Here is a 16,069-nt window from a genome sequence, read left to right as displayed (position 1 = left end):
AATTTCGAATCCATTCGTTCTCCACATCATCATCCTCATTCCATCCCTCCTCTCCCATCTTCCTATTTACCTACTCATATGTATCTATCAAATACCCACACATTTCGCTCGTTAACAACGTATATTATAGTAAAATGAGAGAGAAAAAAAAAACAAAAAAGGCACACTAAAAAACCGTAAATAAACCGGTTCACGTTCGCGTTCCATCGCTCAAATGGTCTTAACATTGTTAACGTGCTTTTAAAGCGCGCGTATTTACCCATTATTACGCTCCGACGACGTGATAGTTGTTACAATTCCGGTAACACCGACGAAAACAACGTCGACAACAACAATGCCACTTTTTCGTATCATTATTCACGTTGTACGAACCATTTTATATAAAACTATAGCATATAGCAGCAATCTAGCTTGGCTGATAGGAGTACGAGTAGGTATAACAAACAAAAGACCGAATAGACCTAAACGGTTACACTAGCTGCTTGATGATGATTTTCCGACACACCGCAGCGTCATCATCATAAACTCCAACTTCAACCCTACAGCAATGTGGTGAAATGTATCGAATCCATTATAAATGTGGTTATATCGTATTTACATTTGAACCCTTCAGATGTTAAATATTTACCTCTATGGCTAAGTCCTACCTAATAATTAGGAACCAATAAAAAATCAAGCAAAGTTTTTCCTAGATATAAAACGTCATTATAGGGGAAGGTAGATTTTCTTGAATGTTTTTCTAAATTTTTTTTAATGCAATTTTTTTATTTTTCATTTTTGAAATTATTTCTTCTCAATTTCAGCCGTCAAATTTAGGTTTTTTTTCGTAATTTTTTTTCAGAATCTCAAAATGTGTGGTGAGAGGGGAGGGGGGAAGAAAACTCGCCGAAGATACTGCAGTTAGGTACATTCAAAGGGCACACACGTACTTGGAAGCAATTAAAGATTTGGGAGCGCTTCATTTTAGAAAAAAACCTAACCCACCCTTCATCGCTCAAGGGCTACTTTTGCCTCGGACACGTCTCGTTGTTCATTACTATTTTGTAGCACAAGAACCTTTACCGAAAACTTTGGTCATTACCATCGCTAGAAGGTCTTGACAAAGCTGAGTAAGTATAAGTTTTTCACCTCATCATGATCTCGATTCAACAGAGGGAAAACTTAACTTGGCCGACAGCTTGTACGGTACGAATACGTATAATTACAACTAGCAGAGGTCTTTGTCTCTCTATAGGTACTAGGTACTTTATCTATGTATTGTGCAATTTACACCTGCGTCGTTTAATTGTCATTTGAGGGAAATTCGCCTGCCCCTGCGAGGTTTACCTTTTACTAGATTGGAAGCGTGACCAACCTTGGGCTAAAAGATCAAACTGTCTAATTACATAGGTAGGTTGCTCGTTGCTGTTACTGAATGACGTTCAACGTTGCCATCAGGAGAGTATACTCCTGCCTCCTGTAATTGGTAGTGCAGGTTGTGTAGGCCTGTACTCGTATGTAAGCGGTAGGTACAGTTTACGCTCCATTGATCGAGAGAGCTATACTTGTACCCGCAGCATGGCTCGTAATATAGATACCGTATCCACTACCTAGTGTACTACTGTACCTTTTATATTAAACATGCATTTACCACCAACCAATCTACTCACCTACTGCCTACCCAGCCCAGTGATTGTCTACTGTCTAGTTTATATTTTTATGTGTATATCTCCCTTTGCTGGTGCCATCCATCCACCAGATACGTACCATACGGGATACATAAACGATGCTTCAAATTTCCCTTCCGGTGTTATTTATCGGTAATGTGTACAATATGCATCGAAAACGTGTGTCTATGGTGTATTGATACTCGACTCCTACCTACCCCTGATCTATATATCATGTCACATCTGATGATCTGATCGTAGTGTACTGAAAAGCACCTAAATATACCTGTGTCAACCGTTTATTGTACATATACGGTATCATTTGTAGTACTCAACTGGATGTGTCCCTCCCCCCTCCCACCAAACAACATGTCTTTTGATTTCACTCGTTCAACGATTTTTCTGCAGTTTTTTTTTTTCAATTCCCAATTGAAAGCGAATACGTTTATAAATGTGTAAGTAAGTGTATCACGATGCAAAAAAAAGGGGGGAAATATGCAATCGAGTAACAATTCAAATTGCACCTACTCTTATTGTATTTAACAGCGTGTGGGATATGAACTTCCTCTGATAGAAACAGTATATACAGCGAAAATACCGGAAGGGTTGTATGCAATATGTACTCGTATCTGAATGTATTGATATTTTGTGTAGTTGAATAAGCTGCAGAAAATTGGCTCATTTCCTTGAATTTTTTTCTGCGCCAGTGCATAAAGCATTGAGACTTCCCTGCGTCTGAATACTTAATTTTTTTTTCAGAACTGGCAACATTGGAGTTGAATAAAAAGACGTGTTATCAGTCGACAGTAATTTTGAAGCAATACCTTCGCTTCTGAATATTCTGAATGAGATTTTCCAAACTTTTTCAGATCTCCTCCCCCTCTCCAGTATTTTTCATGCTAATTAGCCAGATATGGTTCGAACAAATTTCAGATAAGGGGGGATTGCAAACAAAAATACATGATTAATCTTACAATGTTCAATAACGATGCTTCTATACTTTAAAAAAAAATCATGATTTTTTGTAGGCAAATAAGTATTTCAGTTTCTTCATTTTTCTGATTTTTTGAACAATTTTTTTTTTCATTTTATGGGCTTTTTAAAAAAACTTTAAGTGTGTTTCGAGCAAAATTCATTACATTTTCATGACCTTTTTATGACTTTCATGACCGTTAGAAATCCTTGTTCAATGGCAAGATTGCTAGTTGGTAATGAAATGAAAAAACAAAAAATTCACATTTTTATGGTGTCATTTTTCGTGAATTTTTTAGCCTTTTGGCTGTTCAAAATCAATTTTAAAAACTTAAAATCTGCTATATTTTCCACGTAAAAAAATTAAAATTTCATAAAACTGAGATAACGCTGAAATCCGCTGAAATTTGATTTTTACGTCATTTTTAAACCTCTCAAATACATTGTTGATAGTTGAATTGGGTAAAATTACGAAAAATATGAAGTATTCGAATAGCTGATTACAAATCACATGCTCAAACAAAGTTGTTGAACTCATTTTCACGATTCAATGATTAAATAACTTTTAAAAAGTTACGAAGATCATCGTCGAAACGTAATAAAAACGAAATTAAAATATTCAAAAATTGCTAAAATTGCAGGAAATTTGTAAAAATTCAACAAAAATCTCATAAAACGTAGTTAAAACACGTTGAAAATGATAAAAAAAAATGCTTAAAAGAAACAAAATCGCGAAAAAACTTGAAAAAGCTAAAACTACACAGAGCATTACTTACATATTGAAACGTATTGAAATGACATTAGAGCAGCAAAAAAGCACAGAAATCATCCAAAATCAATAAACTTGTTAAAATTTTAGGAAAAAGCCACAAAAATTTGCATAAAACATTGTGAAAACTTATAAAAAAAAGACATAAAATTGTTTTAAAACAGCATTAAAATGATTAAGATTATCAATAATTAATGAAATTCAACTAAATTCAACACAAATTGCATAACAAAATTTTTTAATATGTTTTTATAAAATATGTAACAAAAAAAAAAATGTTAAAATTACTAAAACCACTTTCTTACTTAACAAATTAATGAAATTCAAGAATTTTTTTTCAAAATTCAGCATAAACTGTATAAAACATGGTTAAAAACCTATTAAAATGAGAGAAAAACACTAAAAAATCGATTAAAACGTCTAAAAGTACCAAAAAACTGATAAAATTTCAGAAAAATTTGTCAAAATGATGCAAACATAAAAATCAACAGGTAAAAAATTATCAAAAACTGGTGAAATTTGCTCGAATTTGTCAAAAATTGCATAAAATGTTTTTAAATTGTGTTTAAATTTTTGAACATTACCTATCAAAACGCGAAGAAATTTCAGTAAAATTGAATAAAATGTGGAAAAAATTGCATAACACAATAATTTTAAAATTTGTTGAAATAACATAAAAACAATTTGAAAATGACTATACCTTCTAAATCGATCACGTATCTGAAAATGTGAGCAAAATTCAGTGAAATTTGAAACAGTTCATCTGCGACTGTAAAATTTCAAATTTCTGCATCATTTGCTTTTTTCACTGCTTTAAAAATCCAAAAAAGTTTGAAATTTTATTATTTAATAAGGTAGCCCATATATGTGAAAATTTGTAAGCATCGCAATTTTTTAAACAGAACGTTTCTGAATTTTTTTTTGAATTTTGGTAACTTTTCAAAGTTTAGAGGACAGATTTAAAATTTGAGATTATAATGAGAAATTGTACCCAAAATTTCATTCTCAAAAGTTTCAAACCTCTGAAGTAAAAGTATTTTGAGTATCATGTCCTTGAGTAAGTTCAATTCAGTCAAAAAAGGCTAACCTACCTATAAATCTTCCTTTCAAAACCTAATCGGCCAATTCTTATGAAACATGGAAATCAACATCTCTCCATTGTTCTGAGCTTAGGTAGCTCTATTTTCAAAGCTCCTGAATTTTGAGAGTAAAGTTCAATGGGTAAGAGATTTCTATAAGTTTAAGGTCTAAAACTATTTGTGAAAAATTTCGAAAATTCTGCCTGCATTTTTCCAGAAACAGAACCTAATTTTTGTAGTAGGAAGGCTCAGATGATCAAGCAAATAATAATACGTAGGTATTTTCAGGCCACAAAAGAATAATAAGAACCAGTGTAATTCGTCTAAATTCGCAATTAAGTAGGTAGTTTAGCTACTCCAGCAATTACTCAAACCGCTCTCAATCTAACTGTTTCCATCAATTTACCCATCAATAAGCTAATAAAATTACGATCAATCCATCGACTAAATACTTCACTTTAGGTATACTTTGGACAGCCTGTGGAACCAGGCTAATCTGCGTAATCGCTAAATAATCACGTTATGGTATACCTACAACCAGCGAGTAAAAAAATGGACATCAACGATATGTTTTCGGTCATAGACTCATGACGCAGAAAATTATACAATTTGCATCGTTGCTGCGCTCTGCTCTTTAGAGCAATGACCCAGGTTTCTTTAATTTTTTGGATACTTTCGCCAGCTTAGTACCTACCTATAAGGTTGTTCCAGTATTAGGTAGCCTATAGCTGCAGTGAGCCAATTTCAAAACAGCAGTGTACGAGTTACATATGCTTGGATAGGTATCATTTACAATAATGTGATTGTTGTTTGTTTTTTTATATTTTCGGAAGACCTCGTATATGGAATTTCACTTTTACAACGTTATAGTAGATGGACGATGACGATGGCACCATCGTTAGAATTTCTTTTCTTTTTAACTAGAGTTGAATATCGTATATGTATGCAACTAGGTAGTTGTACTGCGTATATTAGACGATTCTTCGATATTAATTACGAACTCGGCCGTCGCGTACGTTGGTAGGTATACCTTCTCAGTTATGGTCTAATTCTTCTCTTAGCATCAGCGAAACCGTTCCAGTAGTCATTCCATTGTTCTAGGTACGTGTTTGTACACAATATTTACGTATTCTGTCATTTCCATAACCAGTTGAAGAACTTGGCGATGATCTTTTGTACTGTGCTTCTGTTTCGAGTCGATGGCATGGTTCCTTGAGCTTCCTCAAATGTTGCAAATCAGTTCGGGGTGGTCTTGTATGAGTATGAATTTTTCAATAATACATACCTACTTGAAATCTCTAATTGAAGCTCAATTAGAATATAGGTCGAAAGAGGACCTTAAAAAACACCCATCTCTACCATTTTCAGCAGCTGAAGTTGATTTTTCAATTTTTGAGAATTCACTAATCTCATAAGACATGCATCATTTATAAGACAAAATCTTCAAAAATTTGCCAAAAATTGAAAAATCAATTTCAGCAGCTAGAAATTGGGAAACGGGAGTTTTTTGAGACCCTCGTTCGACCTCTTCAACTATCGTTCCAATCGCAGATTTTGAAGTCAAGCTCCATCAACGAGAAAACAATCATTGGTATAAAGAGCATCTTACAACGAAGAATGATCGTTGCTTCTCGTCCCATCCAAAGCCACCGGAATATTCATCTTTTGACAATAAAACGACTATAAGAAAAGACCACCGCAGCGTAGATCACGGGTGACAATTGACAACAATTACAAAACAGCCGGAAGGAAATTGCCACGGTGAAGAATAAGAAAAAAAATCATCTATGTAAAACTTATCAATAGATTCGTCGTTGGTCGTTGCACGCTCTGTAGTCGTCTCGAGTCATTCATCTAGAAAACTCTTCTCTGGTAAAACATATCTATAGCTGGTTTATTATTTTTTGTATACAAAGTACTATATAGCTAGACCATTATTATATGGCATTATGAAGCGTACGTACGCGTTATTTACCTTTCAACTGAATCGTCTCTCACTCCCCTGGCATTGGAGTTTTTCTTCATTCTTTCATTCTTCTACACATCTCTGTGGTAAAGCCGTGTAAAATGGCTGCTGCGCTTCCAATTTATATTGTACCCAATCCGACCATCTCCCTATTCGAGCGTAACCAGTTATGCAAACATGGTTCGCGTTCGAGGCACGAAGACGACACGTTTTTCCTAATTCATAAAAAGAATACGAGAGAAAAAAAAGCCCAGGTACAGGAAAATCTTCCTCTTTCCTCGTCCTCATCGTCAGTCGATGGCGTAAAATCATCGCGTCGTTCAAGCTATTTAAAAATTTTAGCGAACGCGTCGACAGCAGCGTGATCGTTTCTGTTTTTTTCCTCTTTCTTTTATTTTTGTATAAGGTAATACAGTAGGTCTATAGCGGGCGTATAATAATTTATGATGCGTGGTGAATGGCCCCAGATCGCGAGCTGTGAGCTGTGATGCTATCGCCCATCGTTGTCGTATATTAAAGGTGTCAAAAAATTATTAAAGATGATAAGCGTATTCGCCAGAAATTGTTTAATATTCGCTTTTTTTTTCTTCATCATCGCTACCTATGCGAAGTTCACTTATTTGATAGATGATCGCGAGTTGATCAGGTTTTCTTCGAATTTTAGTACGTATATTATATTTGGTGAAATTACTGTCGTTTCGTAGGCAAATGGGAATTTTCGCTCAATTTCGCCTTTTTAAATTTAGTAATTCTCTGCTTTAGTTTAGTTGACCTGCGAGAGAAATCACCGAAGAAGAACGAGACGACCGAGTTGGAGGTGGTATTAGTTACACCTGTTGATTTTGGACGTCGTTGTCTGAATACCAAATGAGAAATGACCTTGGTTTACGTGTGCGATACGGTTTTGTGAATTTTCTTTCTACAGTGCAAATGTATAGAGAAGTAACCAATTCAGCAACGAGTGAAAAATGCTTAGAAAATTTGAAGAATATGGGAACGAAATTGTTTCATGAAATGATAATTATAATGGTATTGAAAATTCTGTGTGATCATAAATTGCAAGGAAACTTCAAGATTTTGAGAAATTTTTCAAAATTTAGAACGATAATTTCCTACTTTACGTACTTTTTTTTAGCAGTTGAAAAGTTTCACCGGTGAATTAATTAGTTGGCTGCGTTTCGAAATTTGGGCCATTGTTCGACATAGAATTTGAGCAAACTTGAAAAAATTCAAAAAAAAACTCACCTTTTTGATATGATTTTTAAAATATTTTGCCGATAACTTTACTTCGAAAATTGGTGAGGCACAGGTAAAAATGTCTGATAACTTTCTACTTGCCAGTAGGTAAACTATCAGAAAATTACTAGAAAATTCTAGTAATTTACTAACAACAACCCATCATTTCTTACCAGAAATGACCAAGTTTTATCCAAAAATTACAAGAATTTGCCCGTTACTAAATCTTACCAAAATTTACCATAATATACCACAAATTATTTTGAATTTTACCAAAAATTAGTAAATTACCAATAGAAAATTTATCAGAAATTGTTTGTACATTACCCAAAACAACTGATAATTTACCAGCAATTACCAATAATTTACCAGAATTTACCAGAAATTTACCAGGGATTACCAGTAGTAATACACTACAAATTGTTCGTAATTTGCCAGAAATTATTCGTTACCCGTAATTTACCAGAGAGAAATTAACCGTAATTTATCAGAGAAAAATAACCTGTAATTTATCAGAGAAAAATTACCTGTAATTTATCAGAGAGAAATTACAAGTAATTTACCAGAAATTACCAGTAATTTACCAGAAATTACCAGTAATTTACCAGAAATTACCAGAAATTACCAGTAATTTACCAAAAATTACCAGTAATTTACCAGAAATTACCAGTAATTTACCAGAAATTACCAGTCATTTACCAGAAATTACCAGTCATTTACCAGAAATTACCAGTCATTTACCAGAAATTACCAGTAATTTGTCAGAAATTACAAGTAATTTACTAGAAATTACAAGTAATTTACCAGAAATTACAAGTAATTTGCCAGAGAAAAATTACCCGTAATTTATAAGAAAGAAATTAACTGTGATTTATCAGAGAGAAATATGCCAGTAATTTACGTGAGGAAAATTGTCAGTAATTTATGTGAGAAAAATTATCAGTAATTTACCAGAAATTACCAGTAATTTACCAGAAATTACCAGTAATTTACCAGAAATTACCAGTAATTTACCAGAAATTACCAGTAATTTACCAGAAATTACCAGTAATTTACCAAAAATCACCAGTAATTTACCAAAAACCACCAGTAATCCACCAAAAATTACCAAAAATGAAAATTTTTAATTTTCTTACCCACCTACCTACTTGTACAATTTTTGTTATTTGTGTACAAATTTGAAATAATATATTTTTGGTTAGGTACATCATTTTTGAATCGGTTGACCGGATTAATAAATAAGTTTACCTACTTAATTTCTGAACAATAATCTCCAATATATTATTTATAATTTTTTTCGATTTTAACGCCAATTTCACCCAGTAAACTATACTTTTTCTATAATCAATCACCAGACTTGAAATGATACTTCTATCAGGAATTGATGGAGTTTTTGAATAATTTTAGAATAGTCCATATGTATTTCAATTTTTATAGATTTTTAGAATATTGAGTGGACTTGGTGGATTTTTAGATATTTTTGTGATAGGTAATTTGATTCCAAATGATATTTCAGGTGATTTTAAGACAATATTTTTATTTTCAATGGGGTCTTAAACAATTTTTTTTCCAGGAAACTGATTTTGGCAATTTAGGTAAATATTTATTTTATCAACTTCTAGGGGTTAAAAAATATAATACTTGTGATTCTCTTAACAGATGCACCATTTCTATTGAAACAAGAACTTAAATTGGAAATCTTGAAAATGCCATACAAATTCGGGCGAACTATTGGCATTTTTTTAAAATCAATTTTTGAGTGGCTTTGACATGTTACAAAATTCGCCAAAATTCGAGAAATCAACTTGGGCAGGAATTGTTTTTTCACAAAAGTTGACTTTCTGTTTTCAAATATCTAAGATTTTTTTCAAATTCCAGATCGATAGACTGAAGGGTTGCCTTGTCAGCCAAGATAATTGAAAACCATCATTAAAGTAAAGAAATTGTCCACCCGGAAATTCTAAATTGATTTGAAAGTCCTTCAAAACACTCGAAACTTAGCAAAGCGCAATTATCATATTTTACATTATGAGAGAAGCATCAAGAAAACTGGAGCATTCGGTCATTGGAATAAAACTCTCGTATAGGCAGCAGTCGGTAAATTTTCCAAAAGAATATAACAGAAGGCTTACTTAATCGAACAATCGTACCCATTGAAATTTTAGGTTACCCTACTGAATGAGATATATAATTCGTCCAAACCCAAGTTTATTATTCCTATCACAAGTATTAATATACCTAAACGATATAATTAAAACAAAGCTAGGCGTATAAACTATGATATAAGTATAAGAGGTAAAATACGAGAGGATAACTGATGATGAAGAAGGGTAAGAGAGGAATGTCGAAGAAATGGAATCGATTTGCATCCAGTGAGATAGCAGAATAATCCGTTGTATTGAACAAATGCTAGAAATTATAATAATTATTCGAGCTTTTCTCTATTGTTCGATATATACAGTCGAATGAATTAAGGTACAGGTATAGGATTCGATCGAGGAAAATGTTATCCGAATTTCTCAGCAGAGTACACGATTATCGGAAGAAAATAAAAAAATACCCTGAGAGATGGCCGGAAATGGCGTTGGCGCAAAATTTAAAAAAACTGGTAGGTATTTGGAATGCGTTTGCATAGCACGAGTCTCTTACCTCGGCTTGTCTATCGGTGACCGTTTTAACGTTTCCTTCGCACCGCCGTCATTTAATTACCACCATGATTGTTTATTGTTTTTGATGTATAAGTAGGCAATCACACCTGCCTCGTGTTTTCTATGGAGTTTGGCGCGTGAATTCCAATTTCCATTTCTACGTGTGTCTTTTACAGTTTTACTATGCGTATAGCAATGAGAAAGAGAATTACTGGTTTATTTTTCTCCCTGTTGGTAAGACATAGAGACAGAGAGAGGTACATAGGAAATGCAAAATATAGGTATAATGCCTACTATGTTGTCTTATGTACTCGTATATTGCATCTCGATTATGATGACTGTCTGCTCGACCTCCCGGATGTATTTTTGGCTCAGTAAATCGGACCACGTGGCTGGTATTGTTTTCGTGATGTAATGGCGCGCGCCAACTCATCTCCTCCTCCTCATCCGTGTTCTTTTATTTTTCCACTCGACTGTAATGACTTAAGCAAACGGATGGACGAAGAGTATGCTATATGCGGCAATCGGTCCGTGTCCAGGATACGACATCGACAATTCCAGGAAATTAGTAATTCGGGTCGGATGGCGAGCGTGACGGGGTTGCAAGCTGAATGAGTTTGCGTCGAAGGTACCTCTACCTATGACTGGTGGTTTTGAAAATTTTCCAATTCGAGTACAATGGGATTCAAATTGGGAGCCTTGGATGATGTTGAAGGGGAATATGGTCTGCGAGGAAGTGGACAAGGGCTACGAGGAGTGTAGAGACTGATGGTGATAACTGATAAGGATTTGTTAGAAGAAATTAAACATTGGTATCAATCGATGATCTGGTGATATTAATTACGTAATTTTTCCTGTATAATTCATATAAAAATTAGCACAAGTAAAGAAAAATATGGCAATATTGTTAAGTAATTTGTTGATTGAATCGGAGACTAATCAGTTTATCTGCTGGCCAATTTGTGTCAGATTTGAATAAACAACCCCCCCCCCCGGCCCTCTCTTCCTCCCTCCACCACTAGCACATTTACAAAATACTAAAGTGACTGGTTCATTTTTGAATTTTAGCAAAAATTTTGAAAATAGGTGTGAAAGAAAATTCGTAAAACAAAATTTTGTCTCATTCCTGCGAGAATTTTTCAATTTTGCATTATTGAATTATTCGTGAACACTAAGCGAAATCTCAACCTCCAGTCATAAAAGTCTGTTTTTTTTTTTTTTTGAAAGAGGATCCAATGAACCACGAAAGCTGAAATTTTGATCCTAAAAACTTTTAATAATGTTTTATCCACATTTATCAAAATTTCCTTCATATTTCCGAAACAGAACTGTTACGAAAAAAAACATCAACCGCTCTCAAAATTTTGTAAATTTTATTTTACACTTTTGTTTCTTATTAATTTCATTTTCTGAAATACCCAATGCTTCCCTAAAAACAATTTTTATGATAAAAAAATCAAAAAATTTCAACTTTTCCACTGCCCCCCTCCTCCCAAAAGAGTCCTAGGATAGAATTTACAAGGGAACCTTTTACATTTTGTCGATTCTGATCCAGCTGAAATTTGGCTCACTAAAAAAACATGTCACCTATTAGAGTTGATTTTTGGATTTTTGGCGAATTTTTGAAAAATGACGGAAATGACTCAAAATTGGTATCAATTAGATTACATATCTACAAAAAAAGCAAACATGGAGATAAATATCTGAAACTCGGTTTATGTACTAACGTCTACTTCCCGAGTCGAATGTCACCGTTTTCCAGCCGTTCTGGAGCCTCCAGCGAAATTTGTCCATCTCCAGCAATTTTAAATTGCTCCAGAAAGGGGTTGTAATCAACTTTGGCAACTGAAAATTTAATCCTATATCGTAACTTCGACATTTCAAATCGATTAAGGCGGATGAATCGCAAATCCGAGGTGAGGAGTTGAATAGTGTATTTTTTTACAATTCAAAAAATCCCAAATTTTATGAAAAGTTCCAAAATCCCCAATTTTGCACCAAATTTCTCAAAACGTCGTCTACCTTCCACAGTCCTCCCTCCTCCCCTCCTCCCAAACTTTAATACTGATCTCGAGCCTTCAGCAAAAGTTCACATTCCTCCAGCAATTTCAAATCGCTCACTTAACTGCCCCAAAAACGACAGGATAACTCCATTCACTCGATGTTCATTTCTTTGATCCTGTAAAAATGTGACTTTGAGTCATGTCATGATTGTGGGGTTACCTATAGGTCGACTTTTTAGAAGGTAGAAGAGGCTTTGAAAAATTTGTTGCAAAATTGACGATATTTGTTTCTTTTTGAGATTTTTCAACTTGCAACAAAAATACACTTTTGACTTTTCCTAAAACGATCGAGAAGCTGCCCAATAAGAACTGACCAAAATTATAGGTTCAAAAGTTTGCTTTTTTGATACTTCGAGGAAAGATCAGAGGACTTAATTCATAAATTTTTCAGGAACTATTGACCTGGGCATAATATCCTCAAATCCCTGCTTATTTAGAACCCTCAAAATCGACGAAAAGCGTCAAAGAACTGCTGATTTTCAGCCAAGAAATAGGTTCATTAATAATCCAGAAAATTTCTTGCGTTCTTCTCCCCTCCCTCCAAAAATTGAAATGTTTCCACGTCTAAATATGCTGAAGAATTCTAGCGGCGACAGTGTCCACTCCAGGAATTTCAATTAAAAAAGGATCAAAATTACTTCCAATGCAATGCCTGAAAATGTAAATTTTTCATCTCAAAAATATAATTATTCATTAAAAAATTCAGAAAATGTTCTAGCATCCCCTTCCTCTTCCCTTCCCTCTCAAAACTTGAATAATTTCCACATCTATAACATGTGAAAGGCTTTCGGTGCCTTCTCAAGGTACACAGTTCAGTTTCTCCAAAAATGGCAAGAAACTCAATTCTGTTGTGCTATCAAGTTCCCATGCTCAAAAATACCTAGGTATGTTCAAATTCTTAAAATATTCTCGCACCCCCCCCCCATCCCTGCCCCTCAGTTTCTCCAAAAATGGCAAGAAACTCAATTCTGTTGTGCTATCAAGTTCCCATGCTCAAAAATACCTAGGTATGTTCAAATTCTTAAAATATTCTCGCACCCCCCCCCCCATCCCCGCCCCTATCTTGGAAATTAAAATCATTTCCACATCCAAATAATACTCGTATGTTGAAGAATTCCAATTTTCTGAATCTTTTGTTTACAATTTCAGTAACTTCTCAAGTTCTCTGAAAATTTATTCATTTTAAGGTTGATATTCTATGTAGTGCAATATATCAAGTTTTCAATGATTATTATGACCAGAAATTCATAAAACAATTCTAACACCCTCTTTCCTTCCGTTCCCTTCCCTTCCAAACATTGAAACATTTCCACATTGAAATAAGTTGAAGAATTTTAAGGGCTCCAGAATCCATTCCAGTGGTCTCTCAAGTTACTCTAAAATGCTAAAAAAATATATTCCAACATATCCTATTTCAAGCTCGAAAATAATAAGTCCATCATTAAAAAAGTAGGATAATACTTAACCTCAAAAAGGCGTCCAATATCTCCCCCCCTCCCCGCAAAAGTTGAAATATGTATTTTTAAGTCCGAGTACGCTAAAGAATTTTAGGGGGTCAAATGAGCATTCATACGAAGAATTTTGAAATTACATAAAAAATTACCCAACATTAATTCCGGTGTATTATCAATTAACTACTATCAATTCTGCAATACCTAACTAAAAAAAATTTTCAAGGTCAGATCGAGCTAGAAAGAACGAGGGGAGAAGCGACATCTCTCTTCCCTTTCTCTCCACCTTAGTTGACAAATAAAATCCTTATATTAGAAATTTTCAGAAATGATGTCCCTTTTTCAGAAAAATATGACAAAGTATAGCCACGTAGAGTGGAGAAAATTGGAAAAATTGTCATTTCAATCAGACAAAAATGAACGTTTACTTTTGATATTTTCATTATTTGCCATTTGATGACTTTTTTTCAAAGTTCACACATGATTTATCAAGTCTAAAAAATTTCCATTCACTATACGATATTTATTGCAGTGCACCCCTTTCCCCTCCCAATTACTCATACTCATTCCTTTTTTAATATTTCTGATAAAATCTTCACCTAAAGGAAATGCAAGTGAATGGAAATTTAATATGCGAGTTCCCTTGGGTTAGGGAGGGGGGAGGAGGGAGTGTAAATGAAGAATACCATAATACTTGAAAGAGAAGGATGTATTATCAAGTATTCTGATGCATGTCCAAATAGTCTGCACAAATGGGATGGATGAAGAGAATGGGGAGGGCCTGAACCAAGTATGTACTTATGCTAAACATTTAGAAAAATATGCAATTACAAAAAAAAGTGCACAAAATAAAGAATAAGTGGACGAAGTGATGCTCGAGTTGGAAGGTTTTCAAAACTAACTAGTATGAAAAAGTTATCTTAGGTAGATTAGCTCAAAGTTACATTTAACCACGCCAGTCTTTGTGTTTTATCTCGTGAAAATACCTCGATTGTTTTTATTTTTCCAATTTGTTTCGTGATATTCGGGAGGGGGGGGGTTTAAAACTCTGGGATATTCAGCCAAAAAGACAAGATCTTTCCATGCTCGTTTCACTCCCTTTCTTAATTCATCGACATCGATTCAAAATATGGGATAAGAAAATGTTAATGATCAGTTTTAGGTGAGAATCATCTTCATTCAGCATGAAAAATGAAACTTTTGGAAGAAAAATGTTGACCTCAAACGTTTCAAGTACCATCATTGAGCTGATATTTAGAAGAAATCTGGAAGATTATCTAACTTGAGAATAACTTAGAGTAGGTACCTATATTGATCATACTTCTATTGAATAAAAATCTTCAAATTCTAATACTGTGGTTATGTTTTGAAGCATCAGAACAAATACAATAATGATTCAATCGTCTCCTCCTTCATCATTCAAATCATATAGATCCTCATCGAAATCGAATAAACTAAACTCTTAGCATAAAATATCAACAATTCGAAATTTATCTTTACCTCCGCACATGCAGAAGACCAAAATAACGACGTGGATAACCATCAAATTGGAAGAAGTAGATCTCGTACCACCAACACACTTATATTTCACCCCGAACATGATTCTATTCAACTAAACACCAAAAAAGTAGAAAAAATCGAAAAAACTACCCGAAATTGAACGCAATCGGCCACTAAAACACCATTATTATCAATAAATGCCCCTTCTTTGGAAAATGACACAACTTCTAATCACTCCGAAAACTTCACATTGAGCTGTACGGAGACGAAATCGATATCTCGTGAATTCGATGTTTACTCGGCTCGTAATTGGCGACACGTTGCGATAGACAGACGCACGAAAAAGCACGTGGTAATTCGCAAATAGAACAGGCGAACCGGCAGTCTACTCTCGACGAAGACAAATAACCACTGAAGGTTCACTTAAAAAGTACGTTATCACGAGACGTAAACCATAAACTCCCTCATCCTCGACCTCTCCTAGAAGCATGCGGCGCTACGATGCGCTAGTAACGGAATCTGTTCGAACTATCACGCGAAGGCAGCAGAAGGCTTTTCCTGTAGCTGGGTCTTTTACTTTTTCCCTTCCTCATCTGTCCCCTTCACTTGTAGATATAGTCTACTTGTATGTACTCGTACAAGAAGATGCAATATTACTGGGCAAAGAACGGTGGACGGGTTCGCGGGTACGTGACGAAAAGCATTCTTCATCGAGCCTCGAGCAGCCGAATTACTGTTT

The 16,069-nt window shown here is 34.4% G+C and overlaps 1 protein-coding gene across 1 annotated transcript in view; it reads right to left on the bottom strand.

Moving 5' to 3' along the window:
• LOC135831313 (uncharacterized) overlaps positions 1 to 15,765 on the bottom strand; it is a 195,019-nt gene extending 179,254 nt beyond the window's left edge. The window contains exon 1 of the mRNA XM_065343702.1: positions 15,331 to 15,765. Within this exon, the coding sequence (XP_065199774.1) occupies positions 15,331 to 15,430 (100 nt within the window). The 5' untranslated portion in view covers positions 15,431 to 15,765. The remainder of the gene's footprint in view (positions 1 to 15,330) is intronic.
• Positions 15,766 to 16,069: the final 304 nt, after the last annotated feature.

Source organism: Planococcus citri, chromosome 1 (genome assembly GCF_950023065.1).
Source record: "Planococcus citri chromosome 1, ihPlaCitr1.1, whole genome shotgun sequence".
Classification (NCBI taxonomy): Eukaryota; Metazoa; Arthropoda; class Insecta; order Hemiptera; family Pseudococcidae; genus Planococcus; species Planococcus citri.
Note: the sequence above shows the minus strand (reverse complement) of the source record. Positions and strands in the feature narration are given on the sequence as shown.